The following is an 18,908-nucleotide window of genomic DNA, read 5'->3' as shown; positions in this document are numbered from 1 at the left end:
AGGTTCCAAGCTGAGGTGACCCCGAACCTCCACCCCCGGGCACTGCCCATCCCGCCACAGAAAGCCGGGGGGGGGGACTGGGGACACTGCCCCCCCTGCAGCATCTGCCCCCTCCCTCCAACTGGACAGATCCCCCCGCCATCCCCCCCGCCTACCTGGATGTCCCGTTCGCTAGTGACATCACAGGGCTGGAAATGGGGGTCTCCGGGGCCCCCCGAGTCCCGCAGCGCCTGCTCCAGTGCCCGCCCCCGCAGCCCCTGCAAGGGAAAGGAGGGGATGGTGACAGCCCGGGGGGAGGCTGGACACCAGGGGAGGTGGGATCCCAGGAGGGGGCAGGCAAAAGGAGGGTGGGGGGGGCAGCCAAACACGGGGGGAGGGGGGTATCCAGGAGTGGGGAGGAGCCGGATACGCCAGACACTGGGGGGGGCGCACCCATCACAGGGGGAGGACAGATTTGGGGGCTCAGAGAGAGAAATATCCACCCCCCCAAACCAGCACCCCACATCCCCTGCCCCAGCACCCCCACCCCGGAGCTCCCAACATGCAGCATGGGGGTCCCAGAAAAGTGGGGAGTGATTTCTCACCTTCAGCTTCGGGGGCACAGAAAACCACGTGAGTCCCCTGCCGAACTGGGGGGGACAGAGAAAAGAGGGGGCCGGGAGGGGGACAAAGGGGGGAGGAGAAAAAGCAGGGCACAATGGGAGAGGGGTATGAGAGAATGAAGTTAGCATCAAAAACACCAGTGCCAGTAACCCCCCCCCGGGTGCTGCGAGCTTCCCCACAGCAGTGTCCACAGATGGAACGCCTCTCCCAGCTCTGCAAGCTTCCCCGCAGCAGTGTCCCCAGACAGGAACTTCCCCCCTCCCCCCAGCAGTGTCTCCAGACGGGAACGCCTCCCCCAGCGCTGCGAGCTTCCCCGCAGCAGTGTCCCCAGACAGGAACTTCCCCCCTCCCCCCAGCGCTGCGAGCTTCCCCACAGCAGTGTCCCCAGACGGGAATGCCTCCCTCAGCGCTGCGAGCTTCCCCGCAGCAGTGTCCCCAGACAGGAACTTCTCCCCTCCCACCAGCGCTGCGAGCTTCCCCACAGCAGTGTCCCCAGACAGAAACTCCCCCCCAGCGCTGCAAGCTTCCCCACAGCAGTGCCCCTAACCAGGAACTTCCCCCTCGCCCCCAAGTGCTGCAAGCTTCCCCCACAGCAGTGCCCCTAACCAGAAACTTCCCCCCTCCCCCCAGCGCTGCGAGCTTCCCCACAGCAGTGCTCCTGGGAGACGATGGGTCTCTGCTGCCCCCTGCTGGCCAGCCCCACACATCGCAAGGCACATAAATCTCACTGCTGCCCGCGACTCCCAGGGTCAGTGAATGGCCGGGCGGACACGGGACAGACGGACAAAGTCCAGGAAGATCCAAGACGGAAGGGACCCAGCCCTGGAGTCTCCCCCCCACCCCGACCCCCACCCCCACCCTCCTGCAATATACCGACCCCCCCCCACACACCCACCCACACATGCCCTGATCCCCAGCTCCCCCCCCCGCAGGGCTCTGCTCCCCCCCCGGCAGCGCCCCGAGACCCCCCCTACAGCCCCCCAGGGGTCCCTGCTGCCCCAGCTCCCGCTGCACCCCCCCCGGTCCTCCCCAGCCCCCACTCACCGAACTCCCTGACGATCGCCTCCCCGATGCCCCGGCTGCCCCCGGTCACTACGGCCACCTTGCCCGGGTAGCGCAGCCCCGAGGCCATGGTGCAGGGCGCCCCCGGGCCGCAGCGGAGCCGGGAAAGGGGAAGCTACATGGGCCGGGGGGGGGGGGCGAGAGAACGGTGCATCCTGGGAAATGTAGTCCTGTCCCGAAAGGGGGGCGGGGCAGGGGGCTTGTCCCCTCTAGGGGGCGCCGGCTCCCACCCGGCCCCAGGGCGGGGACTGGCTGGCTTGGGGGGCAGGGAATGGGGCACGGGGCCTGTCCCTCCTAGGGGGCGCCGGCTCTGACCAGCCTTGTGAAAAGCCGGGGGGGGGGGTTGTCTCTGGAATAAAGAGGCTGAGATTCAGGGGTTACACGAGGGTTAAATAAATGAGATTTATTGGTTACATTTCTCTGCAATATACTCCAGAAGGAAGAAACCCCCCAACGTACCCCCAGAGGGACCAGGTTAAATCTAGGATGAGTTCCCAGCCACCTCTGGGGTGGGGCACGGGGGCTGGGTATGCAGGGCCCCCTCACCGGGACGCGGCCCCTCTGGGGTGGGGCGCGGGGGCTTGGTATGCAGGGACCCCTCGCCCGGTGCTGGGAAGCGTCCCCTCTGGGGCTGCCATGTTTTATCACGTCCCCGCGGTCTGTCTCCAGGTGCGTTGGGACAGTTTGTTAAATTTCTGGGCCCAAAGTCCTGTTCAGACGCTCACTAAACCCTCCTGTGTTACGCCGGCTGAGAGTCGCTCTGGCCTAGAGAACGGGGGCGGGGGGGGGGGGCGGAGGCATCGTCCCCTTCGGGGGTGGAGGCCCCAGGGGTCCGGAGCGAGTGGACTCCCTGAGGGGGCCCACGGCAGAGACAGACGTGCTAAGGCTCAGAGAGGTGCAGCTCCAGGAGGTGGGGGGCCTGACCCCGGGAGAGAGGGGACCCCCGAGAAGGGCTGTCGCGCTAAAGAGGGTCCCCCCAACGGACCACACAGGGCCAAGAGTTGGCCCGACCTGTGAGTCCGTGATGCTGTGTCACTAGGGTCCGCCGCCCCTTGGCTTCACCCGCTCCTGGGACCCAACCTCAGGGTCTTCCCCCCGGCTTCACGCCGTGAGCTCCCTCCACAGCTCCGCCTGCGCTGGGCCCCTCAGCGAGCCGTGTCCCCCAAAGGGAGCCGAGCCCCCACCTCCAGGAGCTGCAGGGACATTCACGCCGTGGGGTAAGAGCCGTCGGGTTAGCGCAGAGAACCCAAAGTTACACCAGGGTCCAGCTTCCTCAGCCCGGCCCCCCCTGAGCCCTCTTGTCCCCCAGTTCAGGAGTCTCCCCATCTTAACAACCCCGCCTGGCCCCTCCTCGGTCGTCCGGCCGCCTGCCTTCCTGCAGCGGCCTGCCTCTGGGCAGACCCGAACTCGAACACGGGCCATTCCCGCACACACACGGGGGACAAATTCCACAGCCCCCCGTGTAGTGACCCCTTCCCTGTACAGACTGCAGCGTATTCCCTGGCCAGGCCCCGGCGAGCTCGAAGGTCTCCCCAACTCCGGTACCCCTCCACAGGGGAGCCCCAGAGACACCAACAGGCAGGAAAAGGGGGTAACAGGGGAGGGAGCTGCCTGGGGGCGAGGGGGCCAGTTGAAGGATTCTCCCTTCCCCTGCTGCCCCCGTACAGAGTCCCATGAGAGTGGGGGAGGATCAGGTGTCCCCATAAATCCCCCTTCCCTCTGGGTGCTCATGAGAACCCCCTCCCATTGTCAGCTTCAGCTGGGTGGGTGTTTGGGGGGAGCCCAGGGCCGGGCTCGCAGGGGCTGCGGGTTGGGAGTGAGGGGCCCAGGGGGTTGCACTTCCCACTCTGCCCACCAGGGGGCAGCAAGGCGATGGGCCCCTAGGTGGGGTTAAGGGGTCCCCTCCCTGGGAGCAGGGACCCCAAACCTCTGAGCCCCGCCCCATCTTTGGGCACATCCCCCTATACAGTCCCCCGCCCTGCCCTAGAGCCCACCCTAGGGGGCGGGACTTGACCCTGCCTCTCAGCCAATGGGTTAGAAGCTGGACTGCAGTAGGGTGATCCTGATTGGCTGGCTCCCCTCGCCCAGGTACGCCACCACCTGCCTGGGCACGGCACGCCCGCCCCGCACCCGACACCCGCCATTGGCCACGTCCTGGTTACCCACAATCCTTTGCTCCGGCGCCCAATCCCCACATTCCTTTTGGGCGGCCCAGAACGGAGGCGATGCCCGATTGGACGCCTTGGGTGCAGTCGACGTCTGATTGGCCAATGTGGGCAAAGGGGGTGCCCAATGAGACCCCTCGGACAGGGGCGATGCTCGATTGGCTGCCTCTGACAGACATGCTGCCTGATTGGCTGCTTCAGGCAAGGGTGAAAACCAATTGGAAAGCTCGTGAACAGGCAAGGCCCAATTGGCCGCTTGAAATCGAGACGACGCCTGATTGGCCGCTCCCGTCCGTTGCACTGAATTGGCGCTAAGTGCTGTATTCTGATTGGCTGGGGCACATGGTTCCGCCTCGACGTGATTGGCCTCTGGATGCCCCCGGGGGAGTGCGGGAGTAAACAGCGTGTGCTGATTGGTCACTGCATCCAGCGGCTCTGGGGAAGGGTCCGGATTGGCCGCCAACTGGGGCTCAGGCGGAGTCTTCCCTGCACAGAGAGAGGAGACCAGAGTCACCGACCCCCCTCCCCGGTGCTGACATGCGGCCACCTCTGGGGTGGGCCGTGGGGGCTGGTTATATGGGGACCCCTCGCCGGGCGTGGAGATGCGGCCACCTCTGGGGTGGGGCGTGGGGGCTGGTGATACGGGGACCCCTGGCCGGGCGTGCAGATGCGGCCACCTCTGGGGTGGGGCACGGGGGCTGGTTATATGGGGACCCTCGCCGGGCATGGACATGCGGCCACCTCTGGGGTGGGCCGTGGGGGCTGGGGACCCCTTCAGGTGTCTGTCTGGTTCCTGGGAGCTTTAATGAATTAGACATAGAGAGAAACATGGCCTTTCCCATCCTCCGGCCCCCCCAGGGACGCCCCCCCCCACACACACACACACACACCTGTTCCCACCCCAGGGACCTGCCAGCAGGAGTCAGAAATTTCCCCAACAGCTGAACCAGATTCCAGCCATTTTTCACTTCATTTGTTCAGCTATTTTCCCAGCTGGGATGGGAGTGGTGCTGGGGGGGGGATGGAAAAGAGAGGTCACTGTGGGGGGACAGAACCCAGGAGTCCGGGCTCACAGCCCCGTTACCTGTGATGAGTTTCCTGCGCTCAGAGGCCTCGGTGGCTAGCGCGTATGCCAAGGTGATGACCCGGTGACGGTCTCTCTCGAGGGGTGGGGGAGACCGGCCCCAGGGCCCCCCCGCTCTGCCCCCCCCTCGGCGGTGGCTCCATGGGGGTCTGGGTTGGCTCTGGCCCGAGGTCGGGGGAGTGAGTCGGAAGAGGGAGCTGGAGGAGGAATTTTAGGAGGGGGAAGTGAACGCGGGGGAAGCTCCATCCAGGAATCCGAGCTCTGGAGAGAACCACTCCACCCCGCTAGCCAGCGCTGCCCCCCAGAGCAGAACCCATCTTCTAACCCAGGAGTCCTGGCTCCCAGCCCCCTGCTCCAACCACCAGGCCCCACTCCCCTCCCAGAGCCAGGGAGAGAACCCAGGAGTCCTGGCTCACAGCTCCCTGCTCTAACCACTAGCCTCCACTCCCCTCCCAGCACCAGAGAAAGAACCCAGTAGTCCTGGCTCCCAGCCCTCCCCTCCCCTCACAGGGTGGGTGAGATATGGGCTTTACTGGGGGAGACAATGGGTGTGGCCTCGGGACATGCCCCACCGCCTGGCAGCCGGTCAGCCCCTCCCCCGCAGGCTGCGTACCCACCCGGCTGGCGCTGGCCCGGACAGAGCCCTGCCGGGAGCCCCAGGGGTTCGGCCTGCCCCCCTCCTGCTGCCTCTGGCCTTCCTGGTGCCGGCGCATCCGCTCCAGCTGCTCCTGGACGCTCATCCGGGCCCGGTGGGGACCAGGGGGGTCCGTTGTGATCACCTGGGAGGTGGGGAGAATGGCAGGAGGGAACCCAGGCGTCCTGGCTCCCAGATCTCCCCCCTCCCCTGCTCTAACCACTCACCCACAATCCCCTCCCAGAGCCAGGAGAGAACCCAGGCGTCCTGGCTCCCAGCCCCTCCCCCCACCCCCCCGCTCTAACCACTAAAACCCACTCCCCTCCCAGAGTTGGGGATAGGACCCAGGTGTCCGGGCTCCCACACACTGACCCCCCAGGGGAAGGGAGGGAGCCCGGCTACCTTGGCTGGCAGCTCCTTGGTTCTCTGCTCTCGGGGCTCATGGGGGCCTGGGCTGGGGCTCCGGGGCAGGTGGGGGGCGGCCGGAGGCGAGCTGAGACCTGTGGGGGGGAGAAGCAGGGGTTAAAAGGGGGCTGGGAAGGGAGACCAAGGGCGAATGCTGCCCCAGCCGGGCTGGGCACGGGGGGGGGGGGGGGGGAGAAACCGCACCTGGTGCCGCAACATCCGTCTCCTGCAGGGGGCGCCCTCCGTCCAGCTCGGGGGACCCGGCCCCTCTTCTAGAGGGGCTCTGAGGGGGCTGGGAGCCCCAGGCGTCTCCCCTCATTGCTCGGCCCTCTTCCAGGCCGCCAGCTGGCACGGCCTGCGGGGGAACAGAGAGAAACCCAGGGCCAGGCTGGCAGGGGCTGCAGGTCGGGAGGGTGAGGGGCACCGGCAGGGCTAGGGGGGGCAGGGCTGGGCTAGCAGGGGCTGCGGGTCGGGAGTGAGGGGCACCGGCAGGGCTAGGGGGGGCAGGGCTGGGCTAGCAGGGGCTGCGGGTCGGGAGTGAGGGGCACCGGCAGGGCTAGGGGGGGGCAGGGCTAGGCTGGCAGGGGCTGCGGGGTCGGGAGTGAGGGGCACCGGCAGGGCTGGGCTGGCAGGGGCTGCGGGGCGGGAGTGAGGGGCACCGGCAGGGTTGCGGGGGCAGGGCTGGGCTAGCAGGGGGCTGCGGGGCGGGAGTGAGGGGCACCGGCAGAGCTGGGGGGAGCCCAGGGCTGGGCTAGCAGGGGCTGCGGGTCGGGAGTGAGGGCCTGGGTGCCCACCGCCCCGGAAAACAGGCCCCTCACCCTGAGGGGCAGCTCGTGGTCGTGGCCTCCCCCATCCGGCCCCAGGAGGGGCAGGTGGCTCCGGGCTGAGCCCCCCCCATGCTCCAGAATGGAGGAGGCAGCCAGAGAGAAGCCTGAAAAGGAGACGTGACAGCGTCAGCGACCCACTGAGTCCCCACCCCCCCAGAGCACAGCACAGCACCCCCGATAGCCCTCACCACACAGTGCCCCCTGATGGCCCCCCACCCTCCACAGCCCGGTCCCCCCACATAGCCCCCACCCCCCCAGCACAGCACCCCCGATAGCCCCCACCCGGCCCCCCACAGCACCCCTGATAGCCCCCACCCCCCACAGCACAGCGCCCCCGATAGCCCTCACCACACAGTGCCCCCTGATGGCCCCCCACCCTCCACAGCCCGGTCCCCCCACATAGCCCCCACCCCCCCAGCACAGCACCCCCGATAGCCCCCACCCGGCCCCCCACAGCACCCCTGATAGCCCCCACCCCCCACAGCACAGCGCCCCCGATAGTCCCACCCTGCCCCCCCAGCACAGCACCCCCGATAGCCCCCACCCTGCCCCCCACAGCACAGCGCCCCCCGATAGCCCCACCCTGCCCCCCACAGCACAGTGCCCCCTATCACCACCCTGGGACATTGCAGCCAGCACCTGGACTTGTCCTGGGGTCCAAGGCGGGGTAGGGGGCAGGGCTGGCTCCCAACCCCGCAATGATGTCATCGATCATCCACAGCTCCTGCTGGGCGGCCCCCTGCTCCTGAGGGCAAAGGGCAGAGGGGAAAGGTCACGGCACAGTAATTAGCATCGGACCCCAGCACCACCTACGGGCCCATCTACCCCGGTATCCCGCCTGCTCCCAGAATATCATCTACGGCTGGTGCAGCCAGACAGACCAGGCGGTTCTCCCAGGCCCTGTGTCTCCTAGCCAGCGCTCCCACATCCCTATAGCTGTGAGGGGAGAGCGCCCCCTGCCGAGCCCCCCACCCCACTCCCCGCAGCCCAGCGCCCCCGGCCGAGCCCCCCGCCCCACTCCCCGCAGCCCAGCGCCCCCGGCCGAGCCCCCCACCCCACTCCCCACAGCCCAGCGCCCTCCGTACAATCCCGGTTTGCTTTAGGGATTTGCTGAGCGATTCGCCCCAGGGAAATCATGTGGCAGGGAGTCCCACAGGCCCATCCCTTCAGCGCAGCGGCAAGATGGAGGTGCCCTAGCAGGGTGACGTACCTGGGGGTGCCCGAGCTGTCGGATCTGAGCCAGCGTTTCCCGCAGCGTCAGCAGCTCATTTTCTAGGCCGGCGAAATCTCCCCAAGCCCTCTCGCTGTCCTGAATGGGAAACTGGTTATACAGGACACAGGGCCGGGACGCGGCCCCTCTGGGGTGGGGTTCGGGGGGCTGGCTATACGGGGACCCGGCGCTGAAGTGCGGCCCCTCTGGGGTGGGGTTCGGGGGGCTGGCTATACAGGGACCCGGCGCTGAGGTGCGGCCCCTCTGGGGTGGGGCGGGGGGCTGGGTGTACGGGGACCCGGCGCTGAGGTGCGGCCCCTTTGGGGTGGGGCGGGGGGCTGGCTATACGGGGACCCGGCGCTGGGACGCAGCCCCTCTGGGGTGGGGTTCAGGGGGCTGGCTATACGGGGACCCAGCGCCGAGGTGCGGCCCCTCTGGGGTGGGGCGGGGGGCTGGGTATACGGGGAACCGGGGCAGAGGTGCGGCCCCTCTGGGGTGGGGCGCTGGCTATACGGGGACCCGGCGCTGGGACGCAGCCCCTCTGGGGTGGGGTTCAGGGGGCTGGCTATACGGGGACCCAGCGCCGAGGTGCGGCCCCTCTGGGGTGGGGCGGGGGGCTGGGTATATGGGGACCCGGGTCCGAGGTGCGGCCCCTCTGGGGTGGGGCGGGGGGCTGGGTATACGGGGACCCGGGTCCGAGGTGCGGCCCCTCTGGGGTGGGGCGGGGGGCTGGGTATACGGGGACCCGGGGCTGAGGTGCGGCCCCTCTGGGGTGGGGTTCGGGGCCGCTCACACTCACCAGCGCCAGGTCGCAAAGCCGGGCTCTGACTTGCACCAGCTCGTCCTGCAGCCGCCTCTGCTGGTACCAGATTTTCTCCTCTGCCAGCTCCGGGCCTTGGCATTCATCCAGCTGGTGCCGGACCAGCTCCAGGGCCTTCTCCAGCCTCTCCTGCGGGGTCCAACCCGGTTACCCCTTGGATGGGGTGGGGCGGGACCAGAGGGGTGGGGAAGTTCCTGCCCTCCCACCCTATCTTGGAGGGCATGGGGAAAATCCTCTGGGGCCCCCTTACCAACAGCCCAGCACTTAAGGGGTTAATGCCCCATTGCCCCCACTACCACCGCCACTCTGGGGCAGCCTCTGTTTTCACCCAGCGCCACCTGGTGGAAGCAATTGCCAAGCCTGACCGGTGGGGCGCGGGGGCTGGGTATATGGGGACCCCTCAGCCGGCACTGCGATGCGGCTGGCTCTGGGGTGGGGCCCGGGGGCTGGGTATCTGGGGACTCCTCGCCTGGCGCTGGGATGCGGCTGGCTCTGGGGTGGGGCACGGGGGCTGGGTATCGGGGGACCCCTCACCCGGTGCTGGGATGCGGCTGGCTTTGGGGTGGAGCACGGGGGCTGGGTATCGGGGGACCCCTCGCCTGGCGCTGGGATGCGACTGGCTCTGGGGTGGGGCGCGGGGGCTGGGTATACGGGGACTCCTTGCCCAGGCTGGTGTGTGTGTGTGGGGGGTGAAATCACCTTCTCAGCCCGCAGCTGCCCCGTCTCCTCCTCCAGCCCCCGAAGCAGCTTGTCCTGGCCGCAGAGTTTAGTCAGGAGAATCTAGGGTGGGAGGAAAAAGAAAAAAGACATCCCGGGGGGGGGGGGGGGGGGGAGGGTGAGAAAACCTGGTTGTTTCAGCTGCGGCCTCCAGGTGGCGCCATGGTTAGTGTGAGTGTGGGGGGGTTGCGGACATGGGGTTCAGGTTTGGGGCGTCTCGGGCAGGAAGTGACCCTGGGGAGCGTCTCGTGTGCCAAAGGCCTGGCCAAATACCCCAAAATGCTCAGCTGTAAAAACCAGGGAGGAGGGGGGATACCAGGGTAGATGGGCCCAGGGGTCCGAGCCGGGGGAGGCGGGATACAGGGGTAGATGGGCCTGTGGGTCTGATCCAGGGGGGATTTTGGGGTGTCCGGGGCATGTGGGTGACGCTGTGCATGGGGGGCAGAGGACACAGACACACACACTCACATCGGTGTCACTTTCAGCCCTGGGCAGTGTCAACAGGGTCCTGTCCCGGGACAGAGGGGCCACGGTCCAGGGCTGGGGAAGAAAAAAGAACAAGAGGGTGAGGAGCGGAGAACCCAGGAGTCCGGCCCTCCCCCCATGTTCCCCTCCCCACTCCCATGCCAGAATCCTGTCGGCCTAGCCACAGGGCGCCCCTGCAAGGGGCTGATCAGAGGATGGAGGGGGAAACTGAGGCACGGACTTGGCGGGGGGTACATACCGGAGCTCCCAGTGAGGTCCTCTTCCCTGGGGGGCGGCTGGCGAGCGGGGGCAGTGGGGGCAGGTGGAGGTAGCCGGAGGAGGCCGAATGTGGGGAGATCTAGGGAGAAAGGGGCGAGGACAGGGTCAGCGGTGGGAGGACATGGGGGGGCAGGAGAACGGGGGTGCGGGAGGAGGGTCACTCACCAATCGGCCGTGGAGACGGGCGCGGGGTGGGGCAGCCCCCAGGGAGGGGTACACACGGTCTGTGAACTGCAGGGGGGCAGAGAAGACAGGGGTCAGACAGCGCTGACCCCCCACCCCGAAGCACACCCCCCTGCCGAGCCCCCACTCCGCTCCCCACAGCCCAGCGCCCCCTGCTGACCACCTGCCCCGCTCCCCACAGCCCAGCGCCCCCTGCTGACCCCCCCCACCCCGCTCCCCACAGCCCAGCGCCCCCCCCACAGCCTACCCGGCTCCGGGGCTGTCTCCCCAGGGCAGGTCCCAGCGTGGCCGTCTGCGGGGGGCTCTCCTCCGCCGGGGTCCCGGGCCGCGCCAGGCAGTGGCTGGGGTGAGGGCTGCGGGGGTAGCGCCCGGGGGGCCGGGCACAGGGCTCCTCGGAGGGCCGCACGTCGTAGCGGTCGGCGGGGGTCTGGGGGCGCCCAGGGATGGGCCTGCTGCCCCGCACGGCCCCCCCGGGGGCGATATCCACCCTCCCCACGGGGGTGTGGGGCCGGGCCAGGCTGGACCCGGCCTGGACCAGCAGGGGGAGATCTTCGCAGGACGCAGCCAGCTCAGGGGCTCGAACCCTCCCGGAGGACGCCCCTGCACCCCCCTGGCCCCCCCGCGCACCCCTGAGCTCAGCGGGGGTGGGGGGAAGGGAGTAGGAACGGGAGGAGCGGACGTGGGACTGGGCAGCTGCAGAGGGTTCCCAGGGGGAGGGGAGTTCCAGGGGGGGCTGTTCAGACTCAGGGGGGGGTGGGGAGGGTCTGGGGGGGCCAGGAGGGGGGCGTTTGGCTGCCGAGGGCTCCTGACCCCGCAGAATGCGGGATGAGAGAGAGCTGGGGAAAGAGGAGCAGAGATGAAAGGGTTAATCGGGCGGTGAGGTACCCCTGCCCCCACTAACACAGCGCCCCCTTCTGGAGGAGACCAGGGCGAAAGGCTCTTACCTTAGGCCCTGCAGCTCCCCCCCGAGCCCTTCCCCATTGACCGGGCTGGGGGGTGGGGCAGGGCCGCTGGGCAGGAGCCCCCCCTCGCCCTGTGCCCCCCGTCCCGTCGCAGACAGACTCTCTGCAGACGAGTGGGGGCCCGAGAGCCGGGCGATTTCCAAGGACTCGGCGCTTTTGGCGGGACCCAGGTCGGGCGTGAGTGGCCGGACGTCCTCGAAGAGACGGGCCTGGGGGGGCACCGGCCGGCTGAGCAGCTGGGGGGGTCGGCTGCTGCTATGGGGTGAGAGACAGAGAATAGTTATTATGCCACAACCCAGGAGTCCCAGACCCCTTGCCCCATGTTTTAACCACTAGACCCCACTCCCCTCCCAGAGCTGGAGAGAACCCAGGAGTCCTGGCTCCCAGCCCCCCTCAGCTCTAACCACTAGACCCACTCCCCTCCCCAGAGCTGGGAGAGAACCCAGGAGTCCTGGCTCCCAGCCCCCCTCAGCCTAACCACTAGACCCCACTCCCGTCCCAGAGCTGGGGAGAGAACCCAGGAGTCCTGGCTCCCACCCCCACCACTCTAACCACTAGACCCCCCCACCCCTACATGGTGCTGGGATCACTCTCGGCCGCAGCGGACTGGCTCATGGCTCGGATCCAGCCGTTCATGTCCTCCTGGGTGTCCGCGCTGAAGTGGTACGTCCGCATCCCCCGGTGCTCGGCCTGGGGCACAGATGGGGGGGGGTGCTAGTTAGCGGGGAGGGGCCCTGACCGTCGGCTCCAGAGAGCCCCCCTCCCCCGCTCTAACCCCCTAGCCCCCACTCCCCTCCCAGAGCCAGGGAGAGAACCCAGGAGTCCTGCCTCCCAGCCCCCTCCCATTCTAACCACCAGCCCCCACTCCCCTCCCAGAGCTGGGGAATAGAACCCAGGCGTCCGGGTGTCTCCAAGTGGGGGACCCCGAATGGGGTACCTGGGGGGGCGCTCTGACCAGACCGACTCCCCCCGGACTGACCTTGAATGTGAATCTTCGGCTCTTCCCCTCCCCGGGCAGCGGCCGGATCTCGTAGCTGGGGAGCGGGATGCTCCCCAAAACCGCCTCCTCCCTGCTGTCTGGGGGACCCCAAAAGGAAGGAGGGGTTAATGGGCTGTCGCTCCCTGGCCCACTCCCCACGGCGCCCCCTGCTGGGGCAGGGCTGGGGCAGCCGGGAGCTCCCCTCCCCCACTCCCCACGGCGCCCCCGGCCGGGCGGGTTGGGGGGCTGGTACCTCGGTAGTAGAAGAGGCAGTAATCGGCCAGCACAAACCAGCGTCGCTTCCACAGCTTTAGGCCGGAGCTGTCCTGGAACGAGAGCCGCCCCGACAGCAGGGTGAGGGGCACAGGCAGCGAGTGGGGGGCGGGGGCCCAGCCTTTCCCCTCGCCCCTCCAGGCCCCTGCCCCCCAGCGGCCCTCCAACTCCCTGCCCCCCCCCCGGGTACCAGTCCCTCGCCAAGGGATCAGACCCTTTGCCCTATTAGAAGAAACCCCCCCACACATCGACCCCCCCAGAGCACCGGCCCCATGGCACCCCACACCCTGACTAACAGCCCCCACCCCATTCCCCCAAACCTACCACCCTCCCCATCCAACCCCCAGGCCTGTTCCCAGCCTGATCGCCCCATAGAGAGCCAGCCCCCTACATCACCCCCCAAAACTAACAGCCTCTTCCCCATGCCCCCCAACAGCCCTCTCCCATGCCCTCAAAACTAACAGCCTCTCCCCATGTCCCCCAACTGCCCCTCCCCCATGCCCCCCAAAACTAACAGCCTCTTCCCCATGCCCCCCAACAGCCCCTCCCCATGCCCCCAAAACTAACAGCCTCTCCCGTGCCCCCAAAAACTAACAGCCCCTTCCCCATGCCCCCCAACAGCCTCTCTCCCATGCCCCCCAACAGCCTCTCTCCCATGCCCCCCAAAACTAACAGCCTCTCCCCATGCCCCCCAACAGCCCCTCTCCCATGCCCCCCAAAACTAACAGCCCCTTCCCCATGCCCCCCAACAGCCCCTCTCCCATGCCCCAAAACTAACAGCCCCTTCCCCATGCCCCCCAACAGCCCCTCCCCATGCCCCCAAAACTAACAGCCTCTCCCCATGCCCCCCAACAGCCCTCTCCCATGCCCCCCAAAACTAACAGCCCCTTCCCCATGCCCCCCAACAGCCTCTCTCCCATGCCCCAAAACTAACAGCCTCTCCCCATGCCCCCCAACAGCCCCCCAAAAGTAACAGCCCCTCCCCATGCCCCCCAACCGCCCCTCCCCATGCCCACAACAGCCCCCCAAAAGTAACAGCCCCTCCCCATGCCCCCAACCACCCCTCCCCCATGCCCCCCAAAACTAGCAGCCCCTCCCCCATGCCCCCCAACAGCCCCTCCCCCATGGCCTCCCAACAATCCCCCCACACTAGCAGCCCCTCCCTCATGCCCCCCAACAGCCCCTCCCCCATCCCCCCCACCTCACCATTCCCCCACCCCATTGAGTGTCCCTGCCCTATACCCACCTCAATGATCTTGCTCCCCCGAACTCCCAGACCCCTCTGCCCCATCACCCCCCAAGCGATCACCTCCCCGCCCTGTCGCCCCCCCAACCTAACACCCCCTTGGTACCTGTTTGCAGAGCCAGCCCCGAATGACGACAGGGGCGTTGGGGTCCCGCTTGATGGAATTTTCCCTTTTCCCGAAGGTGTGAACCCTCCGCAGGGAGCGCGACGGCTGGGGGGGGGGGGGGCGGACAGGAAAGGGTTAATCCCCCCCACACACACACACACACACACCAGCCACTAGGGGGCGCCGGCTCCCAGCCGGCCCCAGGGCAGGGAGTGGCTGGCTCAGGGGGGCAGGGAATGGGGCCTGTCCCCTCTAGGGGGCCCAGGTTTAGGAGTAGGTGTTGTGGGAGTTAAGGTGGGAGCTGTGGGCGGGAGAAGAGGAGAGGGTGGATGTGGGGGGCAGGGGGTGGTGGGTCGGAGTCCCCCCCCAGGCCACCCCATGGCAGAGCCCCAGCCCCGCCCCACACACCTTGGCGGCCCCCAGGCTGACGGAGGAGATGGTGAGGACGCTGCTGGCCTGGCTCAGGCTGCTCCTGGGACGTTCCCCGTCGGCCATGGCTCCCGGCCGGCCCAGCCCACGCCTGGAACAGAACATGGGCCTGGGGCGTCAGGGCACTGCTGTGCGGAAGCTCGCAGCACCAGAGTCCCCGACTGGGGGCACTGCTGCAGGGAAGTTCACAGCACTGGGGTCTCTAGCTGGGGCACTGCTTCAGGGAAGCTCACAGCACCAGGGTCCCTGTTTGGGGCACTATTCGGGGGAAGCTCACAGCGCTGGGGTCTCCAGCTGGGGCACTGCTGCAGGTAAGTTCGCAGCACTGGGGTCTCCAGCTGGGGCACTGCTGTGAGGAAGCTCACAGCGCTGGGGTCTCCAGCTGGGGCACTGCTGTGGGGAAAATCACAGCACTGGGGTCTCCAGCTGGGGCACTGCTCCAGGGAAGCTCACAGCTCGGGTCCCCGGCTGGGGCACCGCTCCGGGGAAGCTCGCAGTGCTGGGGTCCCTTGCTGGGGCACCGCTGCGGGGAAGCTCGCAGTGCCGGGGTCCCAGCTGCGGGCACTGTTGCAGGTAAGTTCACAGCACCGGGGTCCCCGGCTGGGGCACCGCTCCGGGGAAGCTCGCAGCGCTGGGGTCTCTGGCTGGGGCACTGCTGCAGGGAAGCTCGCAGCACCAGGGTCCCAGCTGCGGGCACTGTTGCAGGTAAGTTCACAGCACTGGGGTCCCCGGCTGGGGCACCGCTCCGGGGAAGCTCGCAGCACCGGGGTCCCCGGCTGGGGGCACTGCTCCAGGGAAGCTCGCAGCAGGCAGACAGGCTGGCATCTCCCCTGACCCGGCGCGTAGGGTCCAGGGTGGCCCGTGGGTGGGAGAACAAAGCGAGACCTGAGCTAGCGGCGGCCCCAGATTCCCGGGAGGGGGGCCGCAGGAGGGGGGGCCCCCGAGGGGGGCGGAGGATGAATGGAGCCATTCATGCCCCTGGCCTGGGCACTGGGATGGGGGTGGGAGGCCCGGACACAGCTGGGGGGGGGGGGGGCTGTGCTAGGGGGTGAGAGCGGCGGCTAGCAAGGCCCCATGGCAAGGGCCAGTGCAAAGCTGCGAGCTTCCTCACAGCAGTGCCCCCAGCCGGGGACCCACCGGCATGGAGTCACGGCCCCATCCCCCCACTACACCCCATCCCCATGGGGACCCCCAATACCCAGACACGGTCCTGCCCCCACCCCGCTATACCCCATCCCCATGGGGACCCCCAGCACCCAGACATGGCCCCGTCCCCTCCCCCGTATCCCAGCCCCTCGGGACCCTCAGAACGGAGAAACGCCCCCCCTCGCTACACCCCAGCCCCTGGGAGCCCCGATACCCAGACACGGTCCTGCCCCACCCTGCTATACCCCGGCCCCCAGGACCTTCAGAACGGAGACACGCCCCCCTCGCTACACCCATCCCCTGGGGACCCCCGGCACCCAGACATGCCCCTCCTCCGACCCGCTATACGCCAGCCCCCAGGACCCCCAGCACCCGACCCAGTAACGCCCCCCCCCCGCTATAACCCGACCCCCGGCACCCAGACAGGGGCCCCCAAAACACGCCCTGCCCCCCCCTTACTGCAGATCAGTCAAGTGGGGAGCTGAGGCGCCGGAGCCCCGCGCACCCCCGGGCGGACGCCGGGCCCGGGGCGGGGGGATCCGGCCGACAGAGCCGCTGGTTCTGTTCCCAGCTCCGGCTGCGGCGCCGGCTGGGACACAGGGACCAGCTGCCTGCGGGGGCGGGGGGCGCAGGGAGCCAGGAATTCCTGATCCGACACAGCTCGGCCCCACCCCGGGGTCAGAGACCCGGCGGGCCTGGATTTAACCCGTTCCCCGGCTTGGGGCACTGCTGGGGGGAAGCTCGCAGCTTCCGGGTCCGCAGCTGGGGCACTGCTGGGGGGAAGCTCGCAGCCCCAGGGTCTCTGGCTCGGGCACTGCTGGAGGGAAGCTCGCAGTGTCAGGGTCCCTGGCTGGGGCACTGCTGGGGGGAAGCTCGCAACGTCAGGCCCCAGCAGGCCCGAGGTATTTAGCTGGAATTCAGAGCAGGACAAAACTCCCTGGTCTCCCCCCTCCCCCCCACGGCAGCTGCGTCCCCCCCGCCCCTCCCCCCACATCCCAGAGCCCCCCCAACCCCTCCTCCTTGGCTCAGTGCCCTGGCTGGAGCCCCCCTCTCCCCCGCGTCCCCCAGCCGGCCTGCCCCCCATCTCCCCCCACAGCTGCGGGGTTCCCCCCACGGGGGGCAAATCACCCCCCCTCAAATTCCCCCACCCCCCCTTAGCCCTCTGACCCCCCCCCCAGCCTGAGCTCCCCCCTTGCCCGCCCCATGCCAGCTGGTGCCCGGGGCGGGGCATGGTATGCACACCACCTAAGGAATCCGCGCCCACGGGCCTGGGCGGGGGGCAGACACACAACCCCCCCATTGATTCCAGTTGCTCTGCGCCCCCCCACCCCCCACCCTGAGACTCCAGGAGGGATGAACAGACGGGGGGGGGGCGCTGTGGACGGACAGGACAGGGTTGGGGGGCTGGTTGGGGGGCAGTTCTTACCTGGCTCCCAATGGGGCACGCTGGGGTCCGGGCCGCTCGGGAGGGATCTTAGCGACACCCCACTGGGCCAGTGCCTGTTTCCTTCCCTCACTCCCCCACAGCTCCCTCTCTGCCCCCCCCAACCCCCTTCTTCGCTCAGCCCCCCAGCCTGGCCGCCTGCCCCCTCCCTCTTCCTGTTCCCCCTCCTCCTCCTCCTCCCCTCACTCCACCTTCCTTTCTCTCTATTTCCTTCTGTCCATCCCTATCCTCACCCCTCTTCCTGTCCCTCTACACCCCTCTTCCTGTCTTCTTACACCCCTCTACCATCCGTCCCCCTACACCCCTCTACCTGTCCCCCTACACCCCTCTTCCTGTCCCCTTACACCCCTATACCATCCGTCCCCCTACACCCCTCTTCCTGTCCCCCTACACCCCTCTACCATCCGTCCCCCTACACCCCTCTTCCTGTCCCCTACACCCCTCTACCATTCGTCCCCCTACACCCCTCCTCCTGTCCCCCTACACCCCTCTACCATCCGTCCCCTTACACCCCTCTTCCTATCCCCCTATGCCCCTCTACCTATCCCCCTACGCCCCTCTACCATCCGTCCCCCTACACCCCTCTAGCCTTCTATCCCCCAACACCCCTCTTCCTGTCCCCCAACACCCCTCTAGCCTTCCATCCCCCAACACCCCTCTTCCTGTCCCCCAACACCCCTCTTCCTGTCCCCCAACACCCCTCTAGCCTTCCATCCCCCTATACCCCTCTTCCTGTCTTCTTACACCCCTCTACCATCCGTCCCCCTACACCCCTCTTCCTGTCCCCCTACACCCCTCTACCATCCGTCCCCCTACACCCCTCTTCCTGTCCCCTACACCCCTCTACCATTCGTCCCCCTACACCCCTCCTCCTGTCCCCCTACACCCCTCTACCATCCGTCCCCTTACACCCCTCTTCCTATCCCCCTATGCCCCTCTACCTATCCCCCTACGCCCCTCTACCATCCGTCCCCCTACACCCCTCTAGCCTTCTATCCCCCAACACCCCTCTTCCTGTCCCCCAACACCCCTCTAGCCTTCCATCCCCCAACACCCCTCTTCCTGTCCCCCAACACCCCTCTAGCCTTCCATCCCCCTATACTCCTCTTCCTGTCTTCTTACACCCCTCTACCATCCGTCCCCCTACATCCCTCTTCCTGTCCCCCTACACCCCTCTTCCTATCCCCCTATGCCCCTCTACCTATCCCCCTACGCCCCTCTACCATCCGTCCCCCTACACCCCTCTAGCCTTCTATCCCCCAACACCCCTCTTCCTGTCCCCCAACACCCCTCTTCCTATATATCCCCATCCACTCCCTCTATCTATCTATCCATCCCCAGCCGCCCCTTCCTCTCGCTCTCAGCTGTTTCTCGCCCCCCCGCCCCGAATAACTGCCCGGCTCCCCGGAGGAGACTGGGACAAAGAGAATTTCTCCTCCGTCCATTCCCCTCCCACCACAGCCTCACCAGGGCCGGGCGGGGACAGAGAGCAGGGGGGCTCCGGGCCAGGACTCCTGGGTTCTCTCCCTGGTAGGGTGACCAGACGTCCTGGTTTTATAGGGACAGTTCTGATTTTTGGGTCTTTTTCTTATATAGGTTCCTATTACCCCCCACCCCCTGTCCCAATTTTTCACACTTGCCGTCTGGTCACCCTACTCCCTGGCTCTGGGAGGGGAGTGGGGTCTAGTGGTTAGAGCAAGGGGGGCTGGGAGCCAGGACTCCTGGCTTCTCTCCCTGGCTCTGGGAAGGGAGTGGGGGCTAGTGGTTGGAGCCGAGGGGGTTGAGAGCCAGGACTCCTGGGTTCTCTCCCTGGCTCTGGGAAGGGACGGGGGGTCTAGTGGTTGGAGCAGGGGGGGCTGGGAGCCAGGA

At 67.9% G+C, this 18,908-nt stretch overlaps 1 protein-coding gene across 5 annotated transcripts; it reads right to left on the bottom strand.

Moving 5' to 3' along the window:
- Positions 1–4,177: 4,177 nt before the first annotated feature.
- PLEKHA4 (pleckstrin homology domain containing A4) lies at positions 4,178–17,162 on the bottom strand. Of its 5 annotated transcripts, none has more exons than XM_065570851.1 (21): positions 17,022–17,162; positions 14,429–14,540; positions 14,021–14,125; positions 12,649–12,721; positions 12,396–12,493; positions 11,991–12,106; positions 11,399–11,671; positions 10,702–11,290; positions 10,437–10,502; positions 10,252–10,350; positions 9,996–10,067; positions 9,510–9,590; positions 8,790–8,939; positions 7,991–8,089; positions 7,420–7,525; positions 6,772–6,884; positions 6,158–6,308; positions 5,951–6,048; positions 5,532–5,693; positions 4,915–5,111; positions 4,178–4,316 (listed from the first exon to the last, which is right to left on the bottom strand). In XM_065570851.1, the coding sequence occupies exons 2-20, from the start codon at positions 14,513–14,515 to the stop codon at positions 4,935–4,937; spliced, it is 2,715 nt and encodes a 904-aa protein (XP_065426923.1). In that variant the 5' UTR covers positions 14,516–14,540; positions 17,022–17,162; the 3' UTR covers positions 4,178–4,316; positions 4,915–4,934. The 5 variants fall into 5 exon arrangements, with proteins under 5 accessions (XP_065426923.1, XP_065426925.1, XP_065426922.1 ...); XM_065570853.1 differs by lacking the exon at positions 17,022–17,162 and adding an exon at positions 16,055–16,287 and having other exon boundaries at positions 5,528–5,693; XM_065570850.1 differs by lacking the exon at positions 17,022–17,162 and adding an exon at positions 16,055–16,286.
- Between the last annotated feature and the right edge of the window lie 1,746 nt (positions 17,163–18,908).

Source organism: Chrysemys picta, chromosome 17 (genome assembly GCF_011386835.1).
Source record: "Chrysemys picta bellii isolate R12L10 chromosome 17, ASM1138683v2, whole genome shotgun sequence".
NCBI lineage: Eukaryota > Metazoa > Chordata > Testudines > Emydidae > Chrysemys > Chrysemys picta.
This window is presented reverse-complemented; position numbering and strand designations above follow the sequence as displayed.

Coding starts and splice junctions, on each gene's coding strand:
- PLEKHA4 (XM_065570851.1), bottom strand. CDS start 14,515: ATGGCCGACGGGGAACGTCCCAGGAGCAGCCTGAGCCAGGCCAGCAGC. Junction 10,503..10,701: donor GGAGACAGCCCCGGAGCCGG/GTAGGCTGTGGG, acceptor GCCCCCCTGCAG/TTCACAGACCGTGTGTACCC. Junction 5,112..5,531: donor TCCGGGCCAGCGCCAGCCGG/GTGGGTACGCAG, acceptor TTCCTCCTCCAG/CTCCCTCTTCCGACTCACTC.